Source organism: Myotis daubentonii, chromosome 3, assembly GCF_963259705.1.
Source record: "Myotis daubentonii chromosome 3, mMyoDau2.1, whole genome shotgun sequence".
NCBI lineage: Eukaryota > Metazoa > Chordata > Mammalia > Chiroptera > Vespertilionidae > Myotis > Myotis daubentonii.
In genome coordinates, this window is record NC_081842.1 from 104,386,309 (window position 1) to 104,411,696 (window position 25,388).

The 25,388-nt window shown below is 41.3% G+C and overlaps 1 protein-coding gene across 2 annotated transcripts in view; it reads right to left on the reverse strand.

The window, feature by feature from the left end:
* The window catches only part of MED12L (mediator complex subunit 12L), a 394,672-nt gene that overhangs the window by 270,407 nt on the left and 98,877 nt on the right, over window positions 1-25,388 (reverse strand). For both annotated transcript variants that reach the window (XM_059688123.1, XM_059688122.1), the window contains 5 exons: window positions 24,911-25,180; window positions 20,862-21,011; window positions 20,100-20,199; window positions 19,409-19,545; window positions 1,113-1,244 (listed from right to left, as the gene is read on the reverse strand). In XM_059688123.1, the coding sequence (XP_059544106.1) occupies window positions 1,113-1,244; window positions 19,409-19,545; window positions 20,100-20,199; window positions 20,862-21,011; window positions 24,911-25,180 (789 nt within the window). The remainder of the gene's footprint in view (window positions 1-1,112; window positions 1,245-19,408; window positions 19,546-20,099; window positions 20,200-20,861; window positions 21,012-24,910; window positions 25,181-25,388) is intronic.

The following is a 25,388-nucleotide window of genomic DNA, read 5'->3' on the forward strand; positions in this document are numbered from 1 at the left end:
TTCTGGTTCCACTAAAATATTATGTGGCTTTAAAATCCATAATATAAAAATATATACACAAACATATATAATAATACAAGATACACACACACACACACACACACACACACACACACTTGTGTGTATGTATCTTAACTTCGCAAAGGAAGAATTCTTTGTTCTTAGATATTAAAGTTTTGTTTTAAAAGATAATTGTTCAACAAACGACAAGTGCTGGCGAGGATGCAGAGAAAAAGGAACCCTCGTGCACTGGTGGTGGGAATGCAGACTGGTGCAGCCACTGCAGAGAACAGTATGGAGCTTCCTCAAAAAACTAAAAATGGAACTCCCATTTGACCCATTTGACATAGCCCCCTCCATAGTCCCACTTCTAGGACTATATCCCAAGAAACTAGAAACATCACTCAGAAAGGATATATGCACCCTATATTCATAGCAGCACAATTTACCATAGCTAAGATTTGGAAACAGGCTAAGTGCCCATCAGCAGATGAGTGGATTAAAAAACAGTGGTACATTTACACAATGGAATACTATGCTGCGGTAAAAAAGAAGGAATTCTTACCATTTGCAACAGCATGGATGGAACTGGAGAGCATTATGCTAAGCAAAATAAACCAGTCAGAGAAAGATAATGTCACATGATCTCACTCATTTGTTGTATCTAATGAACAACATAAACTGATGAACAAAAACAGATCCACAGACAGAGAAGCATCGATCAGACTGTCAAACCTCAGAGGGAAGGTAGGGGTAAGGGGGAGAGATCAACCAAAGGACTTGTATGCATGCATATAAGCCTAACCAATGGACACAGACACGAGGGCGGTGAGGGCACGAGTGGGGGGTTGGGGGGAGAGAAAATGGGGGATATGGACACATATGTAATACCTTAATCAATAGAGAAAAAATAAAAATAAAAGATAATTGTAAGTTAGTCCAGTATATGAACTATTGGCTTCGTTAACTTAGAGAGATCCTGCCATGAATTTGTACATTCTCCCTTTTTCCTTTAAAAGAAAAAATATAGTATAATGAGGATAAGAAAAAGAGTCCTTCCCAAAACATAATGTTTAAATGATGGCATTCAACAAGCAGACAGGAACACCCACCTCAGCCTCGATTTCCGCTTGCCTCTTCTCCAAGAGTTTCGCCACTGCCATCGCCCTGTGCTTGCCGGACCGTTTACAGCTCACAGCCCATTCACACAATAATGTCACCACAGCTTCATCATTGGGGGCAACCTAATGACCAAGAGAAATGAGTACCAGTCAGAAACAAATGCGCATTCACCCAATGAGAGTAGGGAAAAAGCAAGCAATGCAATATCTAAAGTTTGAATGCTTTTTTGTTATATTTTATTACAGTCATTTTAGAAAGTGTTCCCAAATCTTTCGTAATTAAAATATAAAGAGAAAACTTTAGTCATAAGGAAGGGCAGCATTTACTGAGAACAGGTGAATCTGTGACAACTGCAAGAGAATGAGAATTCTATATGCCTTCACTTGCACAGGATCATAGCCTAGCCCCCTCCATAGGCCTTCACTTACACGGGATCATAACCTAGCCCCCTCCATAGGCCTTCACTTACACACGTGTCATAGGTTCGCCATCACTGGGCTAGGTTATGGGATCATAACCTAGCCCAGTGATGGCGAACCTATGACACGTGTGTCAGAGGTGACACGCGAACTCATTTTTTTGGTTGATTTTTCTTTGTTAAATGGCATTTAAATATATAAAATAAATATCAAAAATATAAATCTTTGTTTTACTATAGTTGCAAATATAAAAAAATTTCTACATGTGACACGGCACCAGAGTTAAGGTTTTTCAAAATGCTGACACGCCGAGCTCAAAAGGTTCGCCATCACTGATCTAGCCCCATGAATCCTTCAGAATTCAATTCCAAAAGCAGATGGAAGGGAAACAGACCACCGAATATCAAGCACAGCTGTTACAAAGCCCAAGCACTTCACTCCACTGTTGTCTCCTCGGGCCATCACTCACAGTGTCCCTCAATAATTCACTCAAGCCAGGTTATCAAATCGCCCAGTCCAACGAGGAATTGTAAGAAACAACGTGTGTGAGGGTACCGGGTGAGGAGGAGCTGCTAATCAAAGACCCACTGCACTAGAAACAATAAACGTGAAAAATGTCAGTCAAAAACATACAACACAAAAATAAGTAATAATACAACTATAAACTGTGTTTTGAGTGCTCAAAACTGTAAACCCACTTTTGCCAACTCTTGTAAATGTATGTGTGTGTACACACACACACACACACACACACACACACAAACACAGTAAGCACATTTCAGGCTTGTGCACTCTGAGAAAACATCCAAGAATCTCAGGATAAGAATATGAAGCAATAGATATAAAAATCAGTTTATCCCAAGATTTTTACTCATCCTGCCCTAAATTTCATTAAAAACACCTTGACTCAAAACACACAAAAAAGCAAATATTTCAAAAGGAGCTTTGGTTTGAAACAAGAGAAAAATGCAATTAAAATATACAAAGACCAAACGTAGCATTTAAAAAGAAAGCAAACTGGGAGGAATTCCCACCTGGTTTCAATGTAATCCAGAGAAAAGTAAAAACATACAAGTCAGTTCAGTGAGGCACCACATGCTGACATTGAGAATACTGAAGAGAACAAAAGAAGTTGCCCTAAAAGCACTGCCACCAGTTTTAATAAATGAATCAAATAAGTAATGTGCATCATACGCACATTTACACAATTTTTTACTTTCGCCTGCATCGTAAAAATTAGATGAAAATATGCTACAAGAGAATAAGCGGCTGACTTATCCAATTTAAGTTAATAGGCTCTACTTGACTTAGAGATGTATTAAAAAAAAACATAAAGGAAAAGAATTATCTTTAACATATCCAGATATGACCACATTTTTGGAGTGATGTGCTAGAAAACAAGTCTTAGGAACGAGTCGATTTGCTTCAAAGCACTTAGGAAGTACCCATGAGAAGGTACGTCCTGGGAAACAAAAGTTTAAAAGATGTGGTGCCTGTTCCCAAAAAGTTCATGTTGTAGCAGGAAAAGCAGAAAAGACAACTAATCATAAAGCAAAATGAGATGCTGACAGGGTGAAAGAGGAAGTGATTAAGTTTCATAGTCTGCACCTGCCGTAGTTCATAGACGATGAGCATCCGCCTGTCCCAACTTACAGAACGCTTAACTTGAAGGCAGGCCAGCAGTCTACCTGCAGCAGCAGCTGTAGTCTCAATTTGTGGTTACTAAGAATTCAGTCAATTAAGAAAATCAAAGGAAAATGCTGCTGAAAGACTGAGGTTTCAAAATTTTATCACAGAAACTTTCCTGTCTTCCTATCAATTGTTCCCATAACAAGTTACACATTTTAAAATCTATTTTCAACCAAAAAGTATTTTCCCATGGTATGCAGATTCCAACAGTGTAAAATCCACAGCCTGCCAACTGATGCCACTCTTTCCTTGGGACACTGGAGTTGGGAGGACACAGGAATAGGCAGGTTATGTGCCGACTAAAAGAAACAGAAGATATTACAACAGAGGTTTTACAACAACTTACACTAACTTCTCAGAAGATCATACTGGAATACCAGGTCATATTATACCAACTTGAAAGCACACAATATGAGTCCTCTAATAATAAAAGGCTAATATGCAAATAGACTGAACGGTGGAACAACCGAATAACCAGTTCCTATGACGTGCGCTGACCACCAGGGGGCGTATGCGGAACATAGCAGGCATCAGCGGCTGCAGGATGGTGGACCAGGTGAGAGAGCTTCTGGTGGTTACTGAAAATTCTTTGCTCCCTCACACCACGGTCCTGCCCAGCGCTTGCACCTGTTGCTGGTGCCAGCCCCACTCACATCCGCTGCTGGCGCCAGAACCACCACTCGCACCCACTGCTGGCGCCGGGCGCCAGTCCCAATCGCTTGGTGCCATCAGCGGGTGCAAGCAGCGGCTGCTGGGCCCAATCGCCCCTCAGGGCTTCTCCACCTCCCCCTGATCCTGAGGAGAGATCAGTGCCAGCAGCCGCCTCTCACACCCACTGCCGGCAATGGCCCCGCTCGCACCCACAGCCAGCACCAGAGCCACCGCTGGCACCTGCTGCTGGTGCCTGGCGCTGGTCCAATTGCTTGGTACCATCAGCAGGTGCAAGCAGCGGCTGCAGACCCTGATCGCCCCTGAGGGCTTCTCCACCTCTCCCTGCTCCTGAGGGGCAATCAGAGCAGCAGCAGCAGCCACTCGCACCCGCTAACGGTGCCGGCCCTGCTTGTACCCGCTGCCGGTGCCGGCCCTAATTGCTCTATGCCTTCAGTGGGTGCGAGTGGGGCCAGCACCATAAGCACATGGGAGCAGCGGCAGCAAGAGTGAAACTGCCAGCAGATAGGAGACCAAGGACCACAGCGGGAGGGGCCAGGCAGGGCGCTGAGGATAGGCTGAGACCCACCCCTGTGCCTACCACAGCCTCGCAACCCACAGTTCCTTTCAAGGTGCACAAATTCATGCATTGGGCCCCTAGTAATTACATAGTTATGAACTTGGGTAATAAGGCATTACATTAGTTCTTTATAATTTAAAGGTGTTATAAAATAAAGTTTTATAATTTTAGCATTACTTTTCAAGATAATATTTTTTTTAGATGTTTTTTTTTTATTTTTTTATTTTTTTTATTGCTTAAAGTATTACAAAGGGTATTACATATGTGTCCATTTTATCCCCCCCGCCCTAGACAGTCCCCTAGCCTCCCCTATTCCCCAGTGTCTTATGTCCATTGGTTATGCTTATATGCATGCATACAAGTCCTTTAGTTGATCTCTTACCCCCCTACCTCCTGCCCCCCAACCCTCCCCGGCCTTCCCACTGCAGTTTGACAATCTGTTTGAGGCAGCTCTGCCTCTGTATCAAGATAATATTTCATTCAAACCTTTTGCCCCCTATTTACTATAAAGTTTCGGTCTACATTTTAAATGTATTAACTACCACACGAAAAAATGAATAATTTATGTAAGACCCAAGAAGAAATGAAGAGCATATAGCTGCAATAAAAACACCATTGAAAGTATCAAGAGTAGACTAGGAGAAGCGGAGGACCGAATTAGTGAATTAGAAGACAAGGAAGCAAAACACACCCAAACTGTACTTCAATTGGAGAAAAAAATTAAAGGACAGGAGGAGAGTCTAGGGAGCTTTGGGACAACATGAAACAAAACAACATACGAATAACAGGGGTGCCAGAACAACAGAAAGAGGAACAAGGATTAGAAAATCTATTTGAAGAAATAATATCAGAAAACTTCCCTCAGGTGGGGAAGAAAAAAGTCACACAAGCCCAGAGAGTCCCAAACAAGGTGAACCCAAAAAGACCCACACCAAGACACATCATAATTACCATGGCAAATGTTCAGGACAAAGAGAGAATCTTACAGGCTTCAAGAGAGAAAGGGAAAGTTACATACAAGGGATCTCCCATTAGATTATCAAATGACTTCTCAACAGCAACACATCAGGCCAGAAAAGAATGGACAGAAATTTACAAAGTGATGCAAAGCAAAGGACTGAATCCAAGAATACGCTATCCAGCAAGGCTATCATTCAGAATTGAAGGGGAAGCAAGAAGCTTCACAGACAAAAAAAGGCTAAGGGAGTTTATCACCACCAAGCCAGCAATGCAAGAAATGCTAAAGGGACTGGTGTAAAAAGAAGAAATAAAAAGCTCAGAAAGAAAACAGCCACACACAAAAAGAAATGGCTATAAATGTATTAACTACTAATCATCAAAAAATAAGGAGAATATTTTGCTTATTTGACTCTCAACACCAGTTCCAGGGTACACTCCATCAGATATGTTCAATGTGCATACAGACACCCATGGCTCATGTGCCCCACATACCAATGCCTTGTACCTTCTCCACCGCTCTGTACCAATCAACGGCTAGAAAATTATTAGAGGGTAGCTTCCCTTTGTCTGCCAGATGCTGTCTTACAAGTTAATTCAAGTAACTGTCTGTTGGGAAGTACTCACTCCTTCATCCTGCCGACTATGCCAACTGCTGTGTCCGAGTCCCTCGGGCAGGGACTGGACCTTCATGGGCATTGGGTATGAGATGAAGAAGTTATGAGCCGCCACAGGTGTATAAGAGAGGCTTTATTGCAGACTATGTAGCCATTGCTAACAAGGAGCCATTAGACAAAACAATTCTTCAAAGTAGCCTTACAAGGCAGCAGCTAACAAAGCTGTCACATAAAGCAGTCCAGCAAACATAGGAACTACTGCTCACACAGTAGCCCTTACTACTACAGTAGCAAACACATACAGAGCAGCCGCCCCTATATAAAAGCAGCCTAGCCTCGGATGGTCAGTAACACATCTTTACACTAACTTAAACAAAGGAGGCTTCTTTCCAAATAGTGACACCAATATTTGGGTTACAGAAAGGCATGCCTGCGCCGTCAGTGGGTAAGTAAGATTGCTGTGTCCTTGCTTTTGCACCTGCATACAGCAAATTAGCCTTGAACACTCTGATTAGGATTCCCACACTCAGACTGGCTTTGAACAGCCGGCGCACTCCGGACAGGGCCCCTACACTGTCAATAGGACATCATGATTTCAAATATGTAAGTTGAAATTCATTTTCTTCCTAACAACAAATTTCTAAAAATATTAAGCTCCTTTTCTTTACACCAATAATTGTTTAAGTGAAATTTAATAAATACTTTTAACACATAATAAGTTCAAAGCAAAAATCTGAGGTAAGTTAGTAGTTCAGGATATGAACTAAACATGAAGGTCCCTGCCTTCAACAAGATGGAGATTTAGTGGGACAGATATACATGTATATACATAATTTAGATGCATAAGGAAGAACACATCATTTATCTCAGAAAGACAGCAATATTCACCAGGAGCAGAGAGACGACTGAAGAGAATTCTTAGATGTTTCTTTTAGAAGGTAGCTTTTGAGAAATATCTTAAAAGTATTAGATTTCAAAATAGAGATGAACAACAGCAAACAAAGTGTGTGGCAGGCAGAACAATGGCCCTCATCCCCAAAGATGTCCACATCCTAATCCCAGGGCCTATGAATGTTACTGTAAATGGAAAAAGGGACTTTCGGACTGTGATTAAGGATCTTGAGAAGAAGGGATTATCATGCATTATTTGGGTGGCCCCAAAGTAATCTCCGGAGTGCTTATAAAGGAATGGGGGGGGGGGGAGTGAGAGAAAGAGCTATGACAAAAGCAGGAGTGAGACCAAGGGAGGAGTTTGAAGATGCTCTGCCGCTGGCTTTGACAAGGGAGTAAGGGAGCATAAGCTAGGGAGTGAGGTGGCCTCTAGGAGCTAGAAAATGCGAGGAAACGGTTGTCCCAGAGCCCCTGGAAGGAAAGCAGCCCAGTGAGATGATACCCTCCAGAACTATGGGAGAACAAGCCTGTGTTGTTTCAAGCCGCTAAATTTCAGATAACTTGTTACAGTAACAATAGGAAATTAATTCTAAGTAGTTTTAAGCAAACATAAACAGTGAAAACATGGCTGTGGTTCAAGCAATTACAGGATCTGAGGACTGCTGGTTAAATGGCAAATGTAGAAAGGCAACAGTACAAAATTTAAAATCTGGAAAATAGTTTATGAAAACACACTACAAAGAGTACCATGAAATTGGTAGAGTCTCACTCATGCATTTACTTACTAATTCATTAAATAAATATGTATTGAGCACCTACTATGACGAGGCCCTTTTCTAGGCACTAGATATAGATATATTCTCATGTATCATTTTGTAGGAATAAAAAGTGGTACTTCCCTTTCGGATGTAATTTCTGTTACATAACAATAGTCTTAAAAGTTTATATTATTTGCTCCAATAATTCAACCTCTAAAAATATAGCCCAAAGAAGTTACCTTAAGTAAAAAGACATGAGTGCCCCAGGCCTCAGTGAAGCCTGATAAAGACTCCTTCTGATGTTTGTAAGAAGCACATAATGGATCACAACAATTTAAAGTAGACCGATCTTACAGGAAAAAAAAGGCCCATGGTCAGCTCAGGGGAGAAAGAATGTATCTTCAGCAATGGAAGCATGAGAAATTTTGTGGGATCATTTGTTTTTATTTCTATTTTCTGCATGAAAATGGTGACTTTTCATTATCTAATTAAAGATACATAAATAAGACAGGTAGATGGGAGAGGCTTGCAGTTAAACACAGAAAAGGGAGGTTAAAGGTGCAGGATCAGCATTAAATCTCAGGTCCTCTCCAAGAAGGGGAGTCCTCAGCCCTGAGACAAGGCCTGTTTTATCTGCTCACCATCCTTTCCTTCTCCTAGGAGCTGCACCCCTCCTTCTGGGGGTACTGCTCCTCCTCCCACCCTCAGGTGGCTCAAGGAGGGGTTACCAGTTGTATGTAGTATCCCATCCTCTCAGCTTTACTGTTACATTCTGGATCCGGGGTTTTGACAGGCAGTGAAGACTTTAGGAGATTCTCAGAACACCGGGGAAAAAATCACTCTGTGCCAGGTACTCATGCGGCTCACGGCTCTGTGCTCAACCTCGTGAAATATTTTAGGTGTTGAGCCCTGACCAATGAGCCCTGACCAATGAAATCGTTTATATTCTGGCAAACATCTATTCTGTCTAATTGACTTTTTGGAATATTTATTGCTTATTTTAATGTCTCAGCACCAATAACTGACCAAAGCAGACCCAACAAAAATTAAAAATGGAAAGTGCTTGGACTTAAATGTAAATCTATGCATTCACTTCTAATAAAATAACATAGTATGGACTAAATCACTTTCAAAGTCACTAAGAAAGGTATCTTAGCAAATTTGAAGATGGCAGTAATAGAGGTAATATTTATTTTAAGTGCTTACTCAATTTACAGAGATTGCAATAAGTGTGTTCCAGGAATTATTTATTTTAATCTTCACTCTCTATGAGCTAATTATTAGTGTCCCATTTTACAGATTAAGAAAGCAAGACATGACATAAAGATATTCAATAATTTGTCCAACTAATCAATCATCTAATTAATGGATCTCTTGCCACAACCTAACTCTTGGGAAATGAACTAGGTAAGCAGAGCAACACTGTTTGTCAAAAGAATCTGGGAAGGTAATTTTGACCCTTACTGCCCCCCCCCGACTCCGCCCACTCCCCCCAGGGTACACAACAGACTTGTGTGAGGCCCATGCTGCTCTGGGCTTTTCTGCCTTCCACCTTGCAGCTTACAGCCTCAGAGTATTCTGTTTCCTTGTTCTGTAATATTTACTTCCATGTAATTAACATGCATCTTTCAAAACATAGCTCATGACTGACTATAAGATCTCCAGCTACTGGCCTCAAATGTCCTTTAGGAAGAGGAGACACACTTCTGAGAACTACTGAAGAAAGAACTTGCAACTGAACACTACAAAAGAGCAATAAATATTCAGGGGCTTTATAACAGTAAAACATTGCCGAACAACCCACAGCAGGCACTCTAGCTTGTAACTGCACACAGGCAAATAGGGCATACAGAACAAGAAAGAGAGGGCGAGACAGACACACAGAGAGAAACTGAGTCAAGGCACAGAGTTAAGGTCAGAGAAAAAGCATCCAACAAGGCGGTCAAGAAGCCGAGTTCTGGCCCAGCATAAATTAAAAACATGTAATCATGGCAATAACATTAACAGCTATAAATTTCCAACAAGTAGTAGCAGTAGGAAGAATCTAAAACATTTATTGAGCAGGTACTGGGTGTTTTACTTACATCACCTCTAATCTCAACAACAAACTTTGAAGTAGGTGTTGCTATTCCCATTTTAAAGATAGAAAAATGGAGGTTCAGAGGTTAAAATGGCCAAGGGCATGGAGATCAAAAGTGGAAAAGCTAGAAGACCTAGTTACAAAGTCCATACTCTCTGCTGCTCCCATCGTGGGTGAAGCAAGGTCACTGGAAATACAAGAAGCACCATGGTGACATGGAAGTCTCCCAGGTGGGCCACACAGACCCCACTCCAACCAGTCACTGCCACCAGGGTTCCAGCCCTGACTCCTACCTCTCAAGAGACCAGCCACATTTCCAATCAAATTGACATTACAGAAATGAAGCCACATGAGTAAGTTACCAAAGACTTCATTCCGCCTCTAACACATGTTAGACTAGAGATACTCATATAAGGCAGGATGTGCCTTCTTCGTGGTTATAGTTTCAGCATCTATCACAGTGCCTGGCACATGTTAGGTTCAATAGATATTTTTTAATCAAAAAATATAAAAGCAATGTACTGTAATACATGTAACTGAAGGAAAACACGAGGATGATTGGGGTGGGTTGGAGGTGGGGGGGTCTAATATCTTGTCCCTGTTCCCCCAACACACAGATGAACTTACTTAATATGGAAAAATATCTAATGTAATCCAATAGCTGATTAAGTGTAAAACACTAGAAGCATTTCCATTCCTAATTTTAAAAATATATTTTTATTTATTTCTGAAAGAGGAAGGGATAGGGAGAGATAGAAACATCAATGATGAGAGAGAAACATTGTTTGGATGCCTCTTGTGCGCCACCCACTTGGGATCGAGCCCACAGCCTGGGTATGTGACCTGACCAGGAATCGAGCTGGTGACCTCTTGGTTTGTGAGTCAATGCTCAACCACTGTGCCACACTGGCCTGGCTCCATTCCTAATTTAATGAATCAAGGATGGTGGCCCCAATACTATTAGTTAGCATCATTCTAAAGATTTAGTCAACAAGAAGAAAAGGAATAAATACTTGAAAGGATAAGTCAACATTACTACCAGCAACTGGATAACTTTATTAGAATAAAAGAATTGAGCACCATAGACAGAACAAAATAAACAGGCAAGATGTGATGGACAATATTACGCAGAAAAAAATCCTGTTAGAGTCTAAAGTGCTCATATCAATATACATAAATGCCTAGGAAAATATCCAAAGTATACGGGCCAAAATGAACCACTGTTACTGCTCACAAAAATAATGAGTATTTGTTCCACGGTGTTTCCTGCTCTAATGCTTTCATGCTATCATGACTGTGGAGCAAAGTTAGGCCTCTGGGTTGAAAATGTTAAATATCTCAAAGCTGCTGGGTCACAGACCTGAATCAAACCCAAGCTACCTGAGCAGGGCTCTGGCAGCCCCATTCTTGGTAGGAGAGAAGGACAGAGTTCCAGGTCGTAGGCTGAAAGGGACTTTTTTTGTTTGTTTGTTTGTTTGTTTGTTTGTTTGTTTGTTTTGTTAATCCTCACCTGAAGATATCTTTCCCATTGATTTCTAGAGAGAGTGGAAGGAAAACTGAGGGAAGGAGGGAGGGAAAAAGGAAGGAAGGAAGGGAGGGAAGGAGGGAGGGAGAGAGAAACATCAATGTGAAAGAGACACATCAATTGGATGACCCCTGTATGAGCCCCAACTGGGGCCAGGGATTGAACCTGCAACCCACGTACATGTCCTTGACTGGGAATTGATCCCATGACCCTTTGGTCCATGGGTCGACACTCTAAACCACTGAGCAAAACTGGCCAGGGCTGAAAGGGACTTCTTGATATACAGAATGTAGACATATACTATGTGTATAACAATCACAAGCAGAAATAACTTCTATAATGGGAACAAGAGGGGATGAATGAACACAAAATTGAAAAATCATTAAGGTCCCTTAAGTAACAGCATTGTTCATCTGGCCTCATGATCTTGGGACATACCATAATGGTAAATACTGAAATTATTCATTCTGTTGCAAATAATCATCATGGGGGTGCTACATCTATAGTAAATATATTGCAAATGTGGAGAAAGCCTTATCATAAGGGAGATTTGTCACATTTTTCGTTCCTGGGGGAAGGTGACACAAACCTGATAAATTAAGTATAATTCAACTCTTACTCAATAACCTAATGGTGTCTATACACTAACCACAGGTCTTGTATTATTTAAAAAACAAAGGCAATTACATATGAGGCAAACTTCCTTTAGAAATTGGAGATACTTGGTGAAACTGTTTACTATTTTAAAATATGGAATTTAAATATACTACCTACATTATAAAACAATGCCATAAAAGGGAACAGGAAAGACCAATGACTCATTGCTTAAGCCACAGCAAACTTGACTGAGATCAGATACTGAATAAAGCTCTTTAATCTAAAACTAAAAGGACATGTTTATAAATATAATTAATCACTCCTAGTCAACATTAAACAAAATGGTCACATCAGGATAAGAACATTATTCATATAACAGCACCAATAAATAATATGGAATAGTTATACGTAGAGTAGTGATATTAGGAAGTCACATGGCTTGCAGCCTGAAGTACATGATGGAGACCTGGGTGAATTTCAAGAGCTGCACAAGTTAAAATTGGTCTGAGCTGCTAATAGAACATAAGCCTGTTGGATATGGTCACAAACAGTTTTCTAGCAGAATCATCTTATAAAGTAATTAGCCTAAGATTGTTAACCATAAGCTCATAAGATTTATAATTTAAATATAAACGGAACTCATTATTAAAAAATCTTTATATATATATATATATATATATATATATATACATATACACACACACACACACACACACACACACACACACACACAAATGTTTTCTGTCATATATCCCTTCCAAAAAGATACTTGGAATGGCTGATTTCTGATGAGGAAAAGGGCATGTTCTCCTAGTCTCACATCCTCAGAATCAATGTTGATAGCCTTTAGGTCTTGAAACAAAACATACATCATGGAAGCAAAAAATACTTCCTTTTTATTCCAAAGCAGCAGTTAAAAATAGTACAGTTCTGAGTTCTGAGAAGAAGAGAGGTAGGTAAGAAAACAAAAGTAAAGACCTTCCTCTAAGCATTTATATCAACTAATTGTCATTAATTTGCAATGTGCCAAAAAATAAATGTGCTATCCCTCCATTAAATCAACATTTAAATAATACATATGAAGAAAATTGTTTTGAGAAATATATAACTGCATGATAACCAAAGTCATACACGAGATAAATTATAATCACAAAGTAATCTCTGGAAGTCATTGAAAAGGGCTAATTCTGAAAATAATTAAACATTAGACTTAAATCCCAAAAGTCATCACTGTATGGTTTAATAAACTATGCTGCTTGCTTTTTATAAATAATAAAGAAAACATACAGATGAGAACAAGGGGACTATCAATTTCTAAACGATGGTGCTAGGCTGCCCAGCCCAAAACATAACACTCAGCATTTACTGTTTATCATAAGCTGCCAGATGATGTGGATTTTATTAGGAAGGCCTCTGGACAAAGAGAATGATGCTGAGGGAGGAAATAACTGGTCCGAGGCTGCCCACCTACCTGGCGACACAGCCAGGCTTCTAATCTAGGTCTAAGGTGGCCTTGTCTGTGTTCTACTACAAAGGCCAGACTACTCAACTTGAGGATTTAGACTGTCTTCTAAAGTATTATTTACTATGTTAAAAATCTCAAACAAACTTTTAAAAATCAGTTACAGATTATGCATGAAGGGAAAAAAAGTGCCAATATTAACATGTGGGAACTGTTTAGGGCTATTATTAAAGTTTTTCCCTCCTTTTTCTAAATTTACATCTGATACTTGTTTGCTCAGCTTTAGACAATTAAAATAAAATGATTTTTTAGAGAGGTTCAAAGAATAGAATGTACTATTTCAGAGTGCCACTCTGCAACCATTATTATCCCAATTCCTGTTCTCCCACCAATGGGTTTCCGCCTAAGCCCTATAAATATCGACGTGTTTTATCCGCCCTTTTACAAATGAAGAAACTGACACTCATCGTGAGTAGGTGAACTGTCCCTAATGCCCCCAAAGGAACACACTAACCTGCTGATTTTACAGCTGAGCGCTCCCCTCTCAGCCACATTCCCCCATCCACCTGCCACTCTCCTACACATCTGAACAGGAACCACTGGCAACTTGATACCAAGCCAAAACTAATACAGGGGTCTCCCTTCCAGTTCATTATCCCAGCAGCATTTTTAGCAACCCTAAAACCAAATTTCCTAAGTACCTCCTCAGGACTTGAGGGCCCCAGGCATGGTGCTAGCGGCTGGTGAAATGCTGGTGAGCAGAAGGAACAGACCCTGGCCTAGGAACTACAGGCTCGCAGGAAGACACACAGGACAAGCCCGGCCATCATAGATGCGAGGCTTCAGGTGGTGCATCAGCCACACTGCAGAGACCTGGCCCGACCGGGGCCTGAACCACAGGGAGTCAGGCACGTGCTCTGGACCTCAGCACACTACTCAGATCATCAGCATAAGCGCCTCTCAGCTGTTCAGAGAATGCTTTGTGAATACTCCAAGCACCAAACCACACAAACAGCAAATGCACAGGTTTCCAGAGTCTGGGCGTGCTGGGGTTGTGGACCCGCAGGGAAAGGGGAAATGCAAGCTGCTGCTGTCTGAGCAGCTCTGCCCAGAGCAGCTGGTCCAGCCTTCCAGCAGGAAGAGAAAGCCTGCTTCCCAGGCACCAGAGAGAGAAGTGAGAAAGAGGTAGCTTCTTAGCCCCTCACACCCACAAAAACAAGGAGAGAAGCCAAGAGGGAAGAAGTGGTGCATGGCTCTGGAGGGATGAGGGGACACCCCTCATCCTACTGCTCAGGTGAGTTCACAAGTGATGGGCTCCGTCAGCATCAGGAAGCGGAGGTCCTCACCCCCACACAGTAACTCCCTCACAGGGATGCCGGCTTCTCTGTCTCTACCACCAAGAGTAGGAATGGTTCTAAAACACTAAGTAGGCAAATGAGTAAAAGTTGTATGAAACACGTACCAGGAGTTGGAAAGTGACAGGCATCCAAGCAAACACGACCAGCAGACCTGCGGACTGCCTGGAGAGTGCTGTAAGACTTAGAAAGGTTACATACACATCTTGATATCCCAGTTCTCTTGAAATGATGATGATCAGCAACAGTGGGTCCGCCACCCCAAGTAGAATCTGAGAGGCCACCCCTTTCCTAAAAGGCATGCCCATTTCCCAGTCACCTCAGCCCACCCTGTGCACAGTAGCCCACCACCAGTGCACTGCACCTGTCTGGCCCCTGTGTGGCCCAACCCTGCCCTAGGAATTGCCATTTTCACACCTTACTCTCCACTGAACGGAAAATCAAGTGGAACAGATCTAAAAAAACTAACACTGAGGGTGTTTTGAGATTTGCACTTTCATGCTCTTACACTAGTACCCAAACCCTGATACAGAAGCAGTAGCTGAGGATTGGGGAGAGAGTGGAGAAGGAAGGAGGGTAAAGGAACAATGCATTTTATGTGAGTTGAGTGAAAGCATATTATAGGCCTGGCACACCCCAAGCACAGGCCTGGCACAATGTCAGCTGCTACTCCCTGTGACCACACTCCAACCACAGGGCAGGGCCAAGGCCTCGAATCCCATCTCGTACATAACTGTTTTCAATGGGCTTTCACCAAACTCCAAGACATTACACAACAAACCTGGCCCTCTGCCCCTCATCACATCTGGACAGCTGTTCTCCCCATCCCACACAAGAATAGAGAGAATAGCATTTCCCCTTAGCAGTTTCAGAGAAAAGGGAATCGAGGAGAATGGAGCTCAAGTTTCCCAAACAGATGTGAGGAGACTATGCAGTTCATGACCTTACACATGACTTCAGCAAAAGCAAACCTCAGACTCACTGCAACTGCAGAGGCTGCCGCATATCCTATTATCTATCACGTTGTCTAAGCCTTAACAAATTATAAAATCAAAAAGGGGAAGTTCGTTTTGAAGAAGTGAGATGTGTTTCTGAATACCAACTATACCACTTTATACAACTCCTCCTTATCAGAGAATTGTAACTTCCAACATAACATTATATTGGTTCTTCTAATATAATCCTAATAATGATTATTACTAATAATAACAATTTAAAACACATTTACATAGTGCTTAATAATTCTGAAAGTACTCTGTCTCCTTAGAGACAAGTGGGCCAAGTGCTCTATGCTGATTAACAAGTAAGAGCACTAAGGCGCGGAGCCCACCAGTAACTTGTTCGAGGTCACAGAGCTGAGCAGTCAATACAGCTGCATGGTTCATACATGGATTCCAGAAACATATAATGTGACTCAGAAGTCAAGAAAACAGCAAACCCTGTGGTGAGTAAACAGAGATGCAACATTGCCATTCACATACATACTAGTACACATACATATGTTCACACACACACGCACACGCACACAAGTAGATGCCAAAGTCATATTGTAAAAAAATAATTTCATGTTAAGTGTTTCAGAAGGCTCCATCCAGTTATTCTTTCTGACCAATTATTAAGAAAAGATGACCAGTTTGACTTACAGGTTAAAATGTAGTTTTTTGTCTTATTCATTAAACAGCATAGTAATCACAAAGCAACCACTCACTCAGATCAGATCTTTCTGGTGTTGAGTCAACATGCAATATAATTACTCCTAAATGGGCAACACTAACGTTCCTTCCAATGAAGTGTGTTTGTGACTAGAGTATCCAGGACTCTCTGCCCTGAGCACACATCGCCCTCTAGTGGGACGCACTTCTCAAATTCTGGGCGAAGTCCCTCACTTGAGAATGCTTACAGCAGAGATCGCCAAACATTTCTTACATACCTTTCCAGCTCAGTATTTTTTTAGCGAACACTCTCACTCAACACATATTTATTGGTTTCTATACTAATATCAGCATAACAATTATGTTTATTATAAAACCTAGACAAAACAGAACTGGTTGTTTTAAAATGTAATCTAAATAGAAATTCTAATCACTTTCTCTTGCACCCAATGGCCCACCTCAGGCACCCACATTGGAGATAACTGTGCTTGAGAGAGAATCTGATAATATAATTTTATTCAAAAACATTCAGACACTCATGATTTTTCTCTTTAAGAGTCCTGTAACTTAAGTCTGTGCATGAATGAGGCATAGGAATTCTGAAGTTGGTCATTTCATGAACTAAAAAGATACGTCGTAGTCAGGCTAACCATAAAACTAAAGCGGTTTGGGTGGACTAGGTAAAACTCACTTGGGAACAATATAGTCTTTACTCAACATTTAGCGCAAGCAGGTTAGCAATCCAAAAGCACACCTTGAATCTCAGGTAGCCCTACTTTCCTTCCAGATAGCTCACGTCTACATATTACAAATCTTAGCACTCTTGAAGCCTTTTATCTAAGAAAGTCTTTATTCCAAAAAAAAAAAAAGATTTCAAGGTGTCCACCCCAGAAGAACCCAGTATCACTCTGTCCTATGTCAGTGAGCAGAGAACTATGTAGACTTTTATCATCAGTATGCTCTCCAGAAGGACTGAAGCATTTCCACTTAGGCTCAAGTTAGAAATTATACTGGGTCTGTGTGCCTCACTCACAGCATCTGGATACCCTAGTTGGCATGAACCTTATCTTCGAGAAGCAGAGTGATGACCCACATATATTCCAAAACAGAAGTAATATGGAAAAGATTCACATCAAGTTCATGTGGAGGTAGAACAGTGAAAGATTTGTGGTGGTTCTTTTTGTTTTCTCTTCTTTCCATATATGAAATTCCCAAAGACTACTATGAAAACCAAAGGTATTTATAATCAGTTAACTAAGGTATTCATTGAAGGTAGGTACCATGTCTTAAAACTTACCTCTGCATTCCTGGTACCTAGCACGACTTGGACATACCACAGGCACTTACCATTGTAAAAAGAACACAAGCTTTTTATTTCTCCACAAAATAAGAAGGGGAAAAAAAAAACACCTGAAAATCTGATGTTCATAGATAAGTTCAGTAATGAAACAATCTATTACTAGGAAGCATATGATAACAACTGTCTGTGTGATGGTTAATTTTATGTGTCAGCTTGGCTAGGCTATCTATGTCTTGGAGTCAAACTCCAATTTAGATGAAGACTTTTTTAAAAATATGAATAACGTTTAAATCCATAGACTTAGTAAAGCAGATTATCTTCTATAACATGGGTGGGCCTTATTCAATCAGTTAAAGGCCTTAAGAGAAAATACAGGACCCCAAGGAAGAAAGAATTCTGCCTCCAGGCTGCCTTCAGATTCAAGCTGCAACATCAGCATTTCCCTGAATCCCCAACCTGCTGGCCTGCCCTGCACATTTCAGATTTGCCAGCCCCCATAATCATGTGAGCCAATTCCTTAAAATACAGCCATACACCACTTAACAACTAGGGTACATTCTGAGAAATGCATCAATAGGCAATTTTGTCGTACGAACATCAGAGTGCACTACACAAACCTAGATGGTTTAACTTACTACACACCTAGGCTATGAGCCTGTACAGTATATGTTACCATACAAAACAACATGAGATTAAGTTGAGCACATGAGAAAATGATGTAATCAAACATGGTAAACACGAGGTGTATGAGGCTGGCTGCTGCTGGCTTAATACAGCATACTGTTTTATACCAAACTTTTGTAAACACGAGGTGTATGAGGCTGGCTGCTGCTGGCTTAATACAGCATACTGTTTTATACCAAACTTTTTTTTTAGAAGTAGAAAGAGTACACTCTAAAATGTCAATTAAAAGTACAGAAAATACACAAACCAGTAACACAGTCATTTTATTATCATTATCAAGTATTATATTCTATACTTTTGTGCGATACTTTTATATGACAGGTAGCACAGTAGGTCTGTTTATGCCAGCATCACCACAAACACATGAGCAACATCCTGTACTACAACATTATGATGGCGACAGCATCAGTAGGCAATAAGAATTTTTCAGCTCCATTATAATCTTATGGGACCATTGTCATATATGCAATCTGTCATTGACTGAAATATCATTATGTGGCAAATGACTGTAAATATTCTCTCTCTTAATATATATATATGTGTGTGTATATATACATACATATATATATATATATATATATATATATATATATATATATATATATATACACACACACACACACATATATATTTATATTTACATTTTCCCCTATTGGTTCTGTTTTTCTGGAGAATGCTGTATAATATACTGTCTACAGATTTTTCAAAGACCATAACCACAGGTATGAATTCGCTGCTTTCTGATATGCTAAATCTATTACTTCCACTGCATTAAAGCCAAACCACTGCATAAAATCCAATCACTAGATGAAGGATATTCTTCTAAAATGATAATGATGAGAAATGACAATAAAAGGATGAAGAAAAAGCTTTCCAACCGATATACCTAGTAGACCAGCCCAATGGACATTTTTATAATGGTGGAAATTTTTAGTCATACAATAGAATGATTTCAGGGTGAAGACCTCTTCACAAGGTATTACACTTTATTGTGAAGGCTTTGGCAAAATTTGTAGAATGAAAAAGAAGAAAATATGCTAATAAAATGAGAAAAGAAGAAAAAAATAACTACCTCTTGGTTATCTTTATTTTGGTGCGCCCAGAAAATCTTATGATAAAGCGTCTCCAATGAATTGCTAGAATCAGTTCGGTCAAAACAGTGTCGATCCAACACTTCCAATGTGTGCAAAACCCGGCTAATGGTGACCCCTAGAAATGGAAAGTAAGCAAGCAGTTAAAGAGGCTAAATGAGGCCAAATAGCACAGTACAAAACTCATTGTTATGGGTGCTAAAGAGATTTTAAAAAATCATTCCCAGGATAGAAGAGTTGCCAACAAAACCAAACCTGGCAAGCTAGACAGCCAGGGTCTGAAGGGCATAAACTAAAGAACTTCCTCATGCCCTGACTGGTTTGGCTCAGTGGATAGAGCGTCGGCCTGCGGACTGGAGGGTGCCAGGTTCGATTCCGGTCAAGGGGATGTATCTTGGTTGCGGGCACATCCTCAGTAGGGCGTGTGAGGAGGCAGCTGATTGATGTTTCTCTCTCATCAATGTTTCTCTATCCCCCTCCCCTCCTCTCTGTAAAAAATCAAAAATCTATAAAATATATTTTAAAAAAAGAAGAACTTCTTCAGAATTCACTAGGTGGCTCCATCAGAGAGCAGAGAGCATCCTTATCTAATATGTGGACAGGTTGATGAGAATCAGAAGCACGGCAGATGAAATCCCATGTTCAAAGGCACTCCTCCGTTGTGTTCGGTACCTGCTGTTGACTCTTGGCACTTGTCAAAAGACCACCGAACTTCCACTGCACGGCCTCTCTGTTTTATCTGCTGTTCTACCTCATAAATCCTTGCCCGAACCTGAAAAAATAAGCACTTCCAATTAACTTGTGCTTGGAGAGCCACAGTGGTTGTTTAAATCATGTCATGATTTTCCACGTGAGCAGAGAATCCTATGGTGAACTATATACAGTATTCACTGCATTGTAGGAAGTTCAGCCTGTTTCCCCAAGAGTGCATTTTAAAATTTACAAGTGGTGATTCTATGCCACTTTGGACATCACATAGAAAGTGAAAGTTCTAAATACCATCTATAAGCCATTCTTGTACATATGAAAGCAACCAGTCATGCTTATTAACTTAATAAGACTGCTCTGAAAAAACAGAGACATTTTTTTAAATATTAGTCACCATTCTTTGGTTCAAGTTTCTTAAGTCTTTGAATCAAATAACCCAGCACTAATAAAAACATAATAATTACTAAATATCACAGACCACTACTTTGAGAGTTGTGGAACACCACTATAATTATCGTCTGGGTGGCAGAACTCTCTGCAAGAACTGCCTGGCAAAGGGTAAGAAGAAAGGGAACAACATGCTTCCCCCCAAGGCCACCCAGAGAGAGGGGCAGAGCTGGGAATGCCACCCAAGCATGTGAGATGTTAAAACCCACCTGGCCCTCTATGCCCTGACGACTCTCAAGAATGAGAACCCCCATCAAAGTACTGCAACAGAAAGTCTACCTGCTGATTGAAGGCCGTGTTCCCGCCCGGCATGGGGAGGCTGGAGGGTGCCACCTGCAGCAGATCCAGGGGTGAGCCTGGGTTCACGCTCTTACTGTCGTTTGTGGAATAATTCCACACTAAGGCACTTGGGCAACAGAGAGTGACAGTCTGGAGAGAAAACGGGAAAATCCAGATAAAGAGAAAGAAAAGGTATAACAACAGCTTCACAGTAAAATGACACCTTATCATGACTATTACAGTTTCTTACCAGTAAGATTAAAATATCTTATCCCATTCTCATCTTTTCAAGTGATAAGACAAAACTAAGACAAAATTACCCCTTTGAAAGGGAGGAAGTATAGTATTACGAAATTACCTAGTACAGAAAACTTAGTACAGGAAACCTAGGAAACATAAAAATAATCATCATGGTTGGCAAATTTTTTCTATAAAAAGCCAGATAGTAAATGTTTTGAGCTTTTTGGAACATCTATAGTTTCTCTCTCATATTCTTCTTTTTTTGTTTTAATAACGCATTGGAAACATGAAACGATTATAGCTCACAGGCTGCACCTGGCCCTCAGTTGTAGCTCGTCCACCCTGGCTGAGCCCCTTACAGACTGTCTTACTCAACCAGCTTGCCCGAAGTACTTTCTATGACCACCTTACTTCTACGTCACAGCAACCCCATTCCCCAACTGTGTGAAAGAGGAACGTGAGACAGAGATTAGTAACAGCCCCAAACTGAGTCCAGCACACGTGCCTGGCACTGCTATGTTGATCCTGCTGCCTCTAAAATGCAAAGTAAATAGTACAGCTCACATTTAATTGAACACGTACTTTGTGCTGAACACTACCCTGGAAGCTTTCTGTCCTCATAACCTTAACCCCATCTGGTAATAAGTAAAGCATTAAACAGTCCATCAATCTTCAGAGGGAAGGCAGGGGAAGGTGGAGGTAGGGGGTAAGGGATCAACCAAAGGACTTGTATGCATGCATATAAGCATAACCAATGGACACAGACACTAGGGGGGTGAGGGCATGTGCTGAGGAGGTGGGGGTGGCCAATGGGGGAAAAAGGAGACATATGTAGTACTATAGGTAATACTTTAAACAATAAAGATTTTTTTTAAAAAAAAAAAAAAAAGAAGAAGAAGAAGAAGAAGAAGAACTGTCATCATCCCCCATTCACACTTGGGAAACAGAGCCTCAAGGTGCAAGTTACCAACTGGCAGAGCAGAGCCCAAGTCAGGTCTGTCTGAATGATTTTATTTATTTTTTTTTAAATATATTTTATTGATTTTTTACAGAGAGAAAGGGACTGGGATAGAGAGTTAAAAAAATCGATGAGGGAGAAACATCGACCAGCTGCCTCTTGCACACTCCCCACTGGGGATGTGCCCGCAACCGAGGCACATGCCCTTGACCGGAATCGAACCTCGGACCCTTGAGTCCGCAGGCCGACGCTCTATCCACTGAGCCAAACCAGTTAGGGCTGTCTGAATGATTTTAAAGTATATTTCTTGCCCTAACCGGTTTGGCTCAGTGGATAGAGCATCAGCCTGTGGATGCCAGGGTCCCAGGTTCAATTCCAGTCAAGGGCATGTACCTTGGTTGTGGGCACATACCCAGTAAGGAGTGTGCAGGAGGCAGCTGATCGATGTTTCTCTCTCATCGATGTTTCTAACTATCTACCTCTCTCCCTTCCTCTCTGTAAAAAAAACAATAAAATATATATTTAAAAAACTAAAAAATAAAGTATATGTCTTAACCATTCTGCTATCATGCCACTCAACAGCAAACAAAAAGAGCTGAGAGAATGAATACAACATTTCCTTTTTCTAAAAAGTGAATAGAAAAATAAAAGTACTACCTTTGGAGGTATGGAGACATGTCTGTGAAAATCAGATGGCAAACAGGAGGACCGTAAAGTCTCTGAACCCTCCAGTGCACGTCTCCCCTGGCATCTATCCCTCCCCACTTCATCTTGTCTGTGACACCATGGGGCTCTCACCCCCTGTCCATGGCAGAGCCTTTCCCTTGCATTCTTATTCCAAAGCATCCCATATCCAAGACAATGATCTATCAAATACTATTCCCAGACTCACCTCTACTAGTCTACCCTTAGCTTAGAAATACGCCCGTCAAAAATAATTTTTTAAAAAAAATCTCATTCACACAGCTGCAATTTCTATCTCTTGCCTTCATAGACACAGTTCTCAGACTAAGAGGAGCATTATTTCACCTCATTCTGCATCACCTGTCAACCTGCCTTAACCTGGCTTCTCACCCAAAATCTGACTGATCATCAAAGACACCACCATATTGTCGAAGACAAGTTCAGCCACCTTCTTACCAGACCTCCCCAATCCACTGGGCACTGCCACTACCACTACTAACTCCATTTCGAAACTTTCTGCAGTACCTAGAGAAGACATTTAACGTGATTGTCAAGAATGTGGACTCTAGATCCAGAATTTTGGTCTGAATTCCAGCTTTGCTGCAGACCTCAGGTGTGACCTATACTACCTTTTCATCATTAGTGTTACAAAAATAACAGAGGTTACTATCAGATAGGGTGGTTCTGAGAACTAGATGGCTTAATATATGATACAACTTAGAACAGTGCCTAGAACATAGAACATGCTCAGTATTCTTCTTCTCCTCATCTTTGTTTCTACAATAAATTCTCTCTCACTCTCTCTCCAGTTTGACCCAACTTTCTGGGTCATCTCTGTGAAATCCTCTCTGCCATCTCTTAACCACTCATGCCCCTTGGTCCACCTGGCCTCTCCCACCACTAATTCTTTAGGTAACCTCGCCCCTCCCAGCCAAAGGCCTTGAATGATTCAAATCCACATGAATGATTCAAATCCACATGTGGCCGGTCATCTTGGCTCAGGAGACAGAATCGGACAGGTAACAACCTCTTGAAAATACCCACTTGGAGATCCTAAGGGATAAATCAGTCCAAAATTGAACTTACCTAGACTCTTCCAAACTTACTTCTTTACCTTGTCTCTCTCTCCCCCTACTTCCTCACTCCCATAAGTTGTCCCTCTACTGTTGCTAAAACAATCTAACTAACCACACACTGTCACTTCCATGCACAAAATCCTCCAGCTATACCCAATCATAAGGTGCACAAGGATCTTCTATGTGCTGATCCCCAACAGATTTTATACTCCATGTTCCATTAATACCAACCTGCACACAAGAGGGCCAGCCAACCCTCTGAGCCTCTGCCCCTCTTGTGAGCTCTGCCAGGAACACTCTACCACCTTTTTTAACTCGTATTGTAAGCGCCAGTCAGGACTATGTCCTCAGGAAGCTCCCCTGAATTCTAGGTGGGATCAGAAATGATCCTTCTCAACTCCCTTAACTCACTGTGCATCCCTCTCTCAGCCCTTGTCGGAGTCTCAGAAACTGCCTGTCAGCCTGTCTTCCTGACAAGGCAGCAAACTCTACCAGAGCAGAGACTGTGTCTCCAAGGCCAGGCCTGTCCCAAAACCCCTTAGCCAACAGCTGGACACATTAAGAGCCCAAGAAGTGTGACCTGAACACTAAGCTGGGAGCTCCTCTAGTGCGGGGCTGTACCTCATTCCTAACAGCATCAGCTCAGGGGCCAGCATGCTGGGGATGGTCCACAGGGCATCAGCAGCGATGCTCAATGGAGCAAAGCAGGATGGATTGATTGGATTTAAAGGAAGAGAGAAAAGGCAACCACTCAGGATGTGAACTGAGGAAGCTAAAGAAGCTGCATGAAGAAGCTGGTCCTCCAGGGAAGTGATACAGCTGGCTTGTTCCACGGATTCCCTAAAGGGGTTTACTCACTGACTACTGAATGGCCCTCATGAAGAACAAGCACAATAACTGACTGCTAAACTAAAGCAACTGATCTTCTTTTGACGTGATTTAACATAGGGAAATAAAAACATGAAATTTCAATCTATAAATTATGCGGTTGAGGAAGAAACTAGAGCTGAGATGTGAAAGCTGTTGCAATTCCCACCACAATTATCTCCTACACTGAAATCTAACATAAGTAACAAGGTCAAAGGACTTACCTGCAACATACAACTAAGTCCATAAATGAGGGGACCGTGCTGTGCACAGGACAGAAAGTCTGAGAAGGCCAGCTGCACGGGGCTCACGCCGGGGCCGGGGGGGCCGGGGCTGGGGGCCCCAATGCTCGCATTGTTTGGTCCTATCATCATGTGGGGCGAGTGGGCAGTGAGGAGGCCACTGCTATCGCTCAGCAGCAAGGCAAGACGCCGGGCACAAAAGTAGGCAAGACGACGAGACAGGTAGGCCGACTGAACAAATTCATCTGAATACTGAGGAGCACAAGAACACCAGACTCAGTCATGTCGGTGAAATAACTATCGTAATACAGAATTCTTTTTATTTAAAAAGACAAACTTCAAAGGTACCATATAGACCAGTGCTGTCCAACAGAAACATAACACAAGCCATATATGTAATTTTAAATTTTCTAATAGCCATTGGAAAAACAAAGGTAAACTTAAAAGAATAATATATTTT